This window comes from Micropterus dolomieu, linkage group LG18 (genome assembly GCF_021292245.1).
Source record: "Micropterus dolomieu isolate WLL.071019.BEF.003 ecotype Adirondacks linkage group LG18, ASM2129224v1, whole genome shotgun sequence".
In the NCBI taxonomy this organism is placed as follows: Eukaryota; Metazoa; Chordata; class Actinopteri; order Centrarchiformes; family Centrarchidae; genus Micropterus; species Micropterus dolomieu.
This window is the reverse complement of record NC_060167.1, coordinates 17,475,131-17,479,488: the sequence shown is the minus strand read 5'-3', so window position 1 is coordinate 17,479,488 and position 4,358 is coordinate 17,475,131. Positions and strand designations below refer to the sequence as shown.

At 38.6% G+C, this 4,358-nt stretch overlaps 1 protein-coding gene across 1 annotated transcript; it reads left to right on the top strand.

The window, feature by feature from the left end:
- The first annotated feature begins 2,310 nt into the window (after positions 1–2,310).
- On the top strand, positions 2,311–3,657 carry LOC123956547 (Parkinson disease protein 7 homolog). The gene is made up of 3 exons (XM_046028802.1): positions 2,311–2,495; positions 3,054–3,155; positions 3,536–3,657. Exons 1-3 carry the CDS (start codon positions 2,406–2,408, stop codon positions 3,608–3,610), a joined length of 267 nt encoding a protein of 88 aa, XP_045884758.1. The 5' UTR covers positions 2,311–2,405; the 3' UTR covers positions 3,611–3,657.
- The last annotated feature ends 701 nt before the right edge of the window (positions 3,658–4,358 follow it).

Here is a 4,358-nt window from a genome sequence, read left to right as displayed (position 1 = left end):
TCCTTGTAATAGGATCCATTTATTGATGAGTTTTGTCTTTTCATTGGATTTGTTGACCATAATAAAAATATAGAGAATTGCCAGTCTTATTGTCTAATGCGTTTTCATAATTTTCCAGGCATTTTTTAAAATCTCTTCTGTACTGAATAAACAATCTAAGTGTAAAGATTTTAACCTTCCTTGAAATGAGAAGTTGAAGCCCTGTGCAAACAGTTATATCATTATATTTGTCAGTTCTAAGTCAGACCCACTAATAAGTCGCTACACTGTCACTTTGAAACATTTCCTCAGTGTGATCATGTACCTTATGATTACTTACTGAAAGGAATTAGCAAATGTACATAAGTGAATTAATGTATGGAAATTAGCTCGAGTGCCACCGTGGGTCTGGTTCAGTTGATCCCCAGCTGCATATGTTGGTAATCACCGCTGCCTCTTGGATTCACTCACAGGCACGCAATAAACAACCTGCTGCCAGCACCCCCTACGCTTTTGTCTAATCTGCCGTTTCACTGGGCTCTGGTTTGTCGCACAAATATGAAAGTGAATCTCAGCAGCTGAATGCACAGAGGCACATTAACTAGGATGGGTGCCTGCACACTAAAGCCCCAGACGTTAAGTCTAGGATTTACACTGGAATATGATTCCCTAAATGTCTTAAGAGTTTTGGTGCAGAAGTTCTCAGAGAGATCTTGAAGAACTTGGCGAACTTGGTGACCTGTCGCCTCGTGCAAAACCATATTCATCACATTCCTGAATTAGCTCTTTGAATTGCACCTTACATCTGACGATAAGCCTATGATTAACTGGCAGGGTACAATGGATTTTTGGTGTCTCCAAAATGCCCAAGTAACATTTGTCCTTTGTATTCAAGACAGTGGTGGACATCACTGGATAAGGTATAAACTTCTTTCTCAAAAATTCCTTTGACATCCCATCCAGAATATTTAGTTAATGGCTCCACCTACTGGAAGAAAGGATGTACTGTCTGTTATTAAACATGCCACATGCCACTTTGCCCTGATGCCTGCTTGTAGCTTAACTATCACTGACTGGCTGGAAAACCTTCTGTTTCAAGTGATATACCACAAAGTTATAATAAAAATCTTTTTATCTTATCTGGGTGATCTTAATGGCACCATTTTTAGACTGCAAGCTGTCTAGTGGTAGCTTGTAGAGATGCTGATTATGCTGATATCCCTTGTTTATGGTTTATTAAAATGCACTGAAATTAAAACACTAAAATTGACATGGTATGTTTTCCTTATATAATGTATTATCATTCTTATTTGTATCAATGAGTTAATAATCATTCAAATAATCATAGTCCCCTGGAAAGCATATATTAGCCATGTTTAATTTAGTTGGTGTTTGTCCAGGATTTATGAAGTTCACTCAAAAAATATTATTTTGGTTAAAAGGCATTTATTTGCAAAACATCACTAGATCACAGTGCATATTCTGAGATATTCTAATATAAAATAAAAACTAATAGATAATACTGGAGCTTTAAGTTGTCCCCATTTATCACCCTAACGATCTCAAACAGACCATTTCAGCTGGATGGCTGAACTTTATTATCTCCCTGCAGAGGGCAGAAGCACATTTGATTTGTTTTCTGTTCTGGTAAGTGCAGGTGTAAATTTGTTGTATTTGTTTTGCAATTCATGTCTCTTCGGTTCATAAACTGGTTTAAGCTTTGACACTATTTAGGCAAGGGATCATACTTGACGTGTTTGTTGTTATTGATGTACACAGTGATGAAATGTATTTACTCAAGTACAATACTTAAGAACAAATTTGAGGTACTTGTGCTTTACTTGAGTATTTCCATTCTATGCAACTTTATAGTTAAATATTGTACTTTTCACTTTACTATATTTGTCTGACAGCTTTAATTACTAGTCACTTTTCAGATTTCATTTTTCATATCATTCCTGTCCAGCGAAAAACCATGTATCTCCAAATTTGGTGATTTTGAATTTAAATCCTAATAAACTGAAGGACTGAGTGTCAAACCAGCTCTACACATGATCCCTTTACCTATACAGGAGTAAAATGCAGCATGCACATTAATACACCAGTAATATTAATCCAAAAACATAATAAAACAATGACAAGACCCATTTTTCTGCAGAATGAGTTATTTTACTTTTGATACTTTAAGTACAATTTGCTGATAATACTTACATACATACTTAAGTAAGGCTTTAAATGCAGGACTTTCACGTGTAGTGGAGTATTTCACAATGTGGTATTGGTACTTGAAGCACCCTTTTAGAAAGGGGGATAGAGGGACCCAGCCTGGCAACATTTCTCCTGTCAAAACCTCACTGCGGAGCTTGCCAGTTGCACATTGAAGTTAGCGTCTTTGCACTTGGCAGTAGCATAACTGCAAGCTAACCATGGCAGGCAAGAGGGCGTTAGTAATCCTGTCTAAAGGCGCAGAGGAGATGGAAACGGTTATTCCTGTGGACATCATGCGTAGAGCTGGGGTTTGTAACACGTCTGCAGGCTTGTATGTTAGCTAGCTAAAAAAAGCCACTGACCAACATCATTAAAGTTAGCCAGCTAGCCTGAATTTTTAAGACGTTTGTCACCCTTTCAGTGAGTCCACAACAATATTAGGATTTGTCAAGAAATACTGCCACTGTGGTAATGATGGAAATTACAGCGTAACATTAGGCGACATTTGTAAAGGGCAGCGTTAACATTAAGTTAGCTAACATGAACATAAATGAACCTGCTAACTTTGCCCAACTAGGAGCATTAGAGTCACAAACACTGCTTTAACGTTCGTTGTGTGAATGTAATAATAATAAACTATTACGTTAAGCTATAGCTAATAAGCTGTTAACTATTGACGCTCTCTCAACCTTTAAAGCAAGCACAAACAGGGTCTAAGTTAAATGTCAAAGTCCACCGTCGACGCACCTCTCCGCCATTTGATAGCTTTCAAAATAAAAGTTCCCTTCAGCCATATACAGACAGGATGCCGTGCCGTGTCATTATGCTAATGCTGTACTTTTCATATTACCTGCCCAAACCTGTAGATTGCAGTGACGGTCGCAGGACTAACGGGCAAAGAGCCAGTCCAGTGCAGCAGAAACGTCGTCATTTGTCCTGATGCTAGCCTAGAGGATGCCAGCAAACAGGTTGGGCTAAGTATCCATCTACTAACACTGTAATTATTACATGTTAAAACGGTAGCATAAAGCAGTCAAAGCCGTATTTTGTATTTTTTTTATTAGCTCTATTAATCAAACTATTTTGGCATTTAGGTATTCTGCAATTTAAAACCTTGCAGTCTCCTTTAATCTGTATTTATTCTTTTTTTTTATTGAAAATATAAATATTTGCATATATGTGCAATGTGTGTGTACTGTAGCATTAAGTGGCTACAACCATATGGAATTAATAGCTATATCCATGGCTTCAACTTACAATTAGTTTGTTCAACCCCCTGCTGTAAAATGACAAATAAATTATCTGGATTCCTTGATTGATTCTTGATCTGTCATGGTTTGCATCCCAGGGCCCATATGATGTAGTGCTTCTGCCCGGAGGAATGCCAGGGGCCCAGAATCTGGCTGAGGTGAGATATACTTAGAGAAACTACACATAAATGGCTCAATTTCTTCATGTTTTGATCTGCTAGGGTTCAACCATGTACTTCCATGGGCCTGGGTCAGTCATGTGTTTACATTACAGCCTTGCTGCTCTGTTATGGTCCTGCTTAGTAGCAGGGACAGAGAGTAGCCCAGTGATTCTCAAACTTTGTCCATCATAATGTCCCCTTTTTGGAAGCAGAGAAAATGTCATGCCCGCAACCCCATTTAAAATAATATATTCTTGCAACAATTGATAACATTGTGGAAATTACAACAAATGAGAAGATGAGTTGAAGCGAGAATGGTTGGGGTCCTGGCAAGACTTTCCCTGTGGAGAGCGAGCCATATGGAGGATGAGGTTTTGCATGGCAAACTCTTTCTTGTGGGTTTGGTGGGGTGGGGCTTAGTGGAGTCACATGAGCAGCAGAGAGAGAAGGTTTTGCATTGTATGTGCAATTGTTGATGACTACAGCTTAAAGCTGATGATACACGGAGCAACTTTTAGAGCAATGGTGCTGGACAATGTTGCCGTCAATGGTAGTGAGTAAAGATTACTACCGTAATAACCTTCCCCCATCACTCCGCCACCCTCCCCGCACCACCGCTATCCGTTCAAAACATAGTCGGACTTGCCACCAGCAAGATTGCCCAGCAACATTGCTCAAAAAGTTGCCCCGTGTATCATACCAAATAAGCCACGATCACAGTTTAAAATAATATAATAACAATAATAAATTTTATTTGTAA

What these genes read in the sequence shown, in the direction of transcription:
- LOC123956547 (XM_046028802.1), top strand. Translation starts at nt 2,406, where the DNA reads ATGGCAGGCAAGAGGGCGTTAGTAATCCTGTCTAAAGGCGCAGAGGAG. An exon ending in ACATCATGCGTAGAGCTGGG is followed by an intron (nt 2,496 to 3,053) that starts GTTTGTAACACG and finishes CCAAACCTGTAG; the next exon opens with ATTGCAGTGACGGTCGCAGG. An exon ending in TAGAGGATGCCAGCAAACAG is followed by an intron (nt 3,156 to 3,535) that starts GTTGGGCTAAGT and finishes TTTGCATCCCAG; the next exon opens with GGCCCATATGATGTAGTGCT.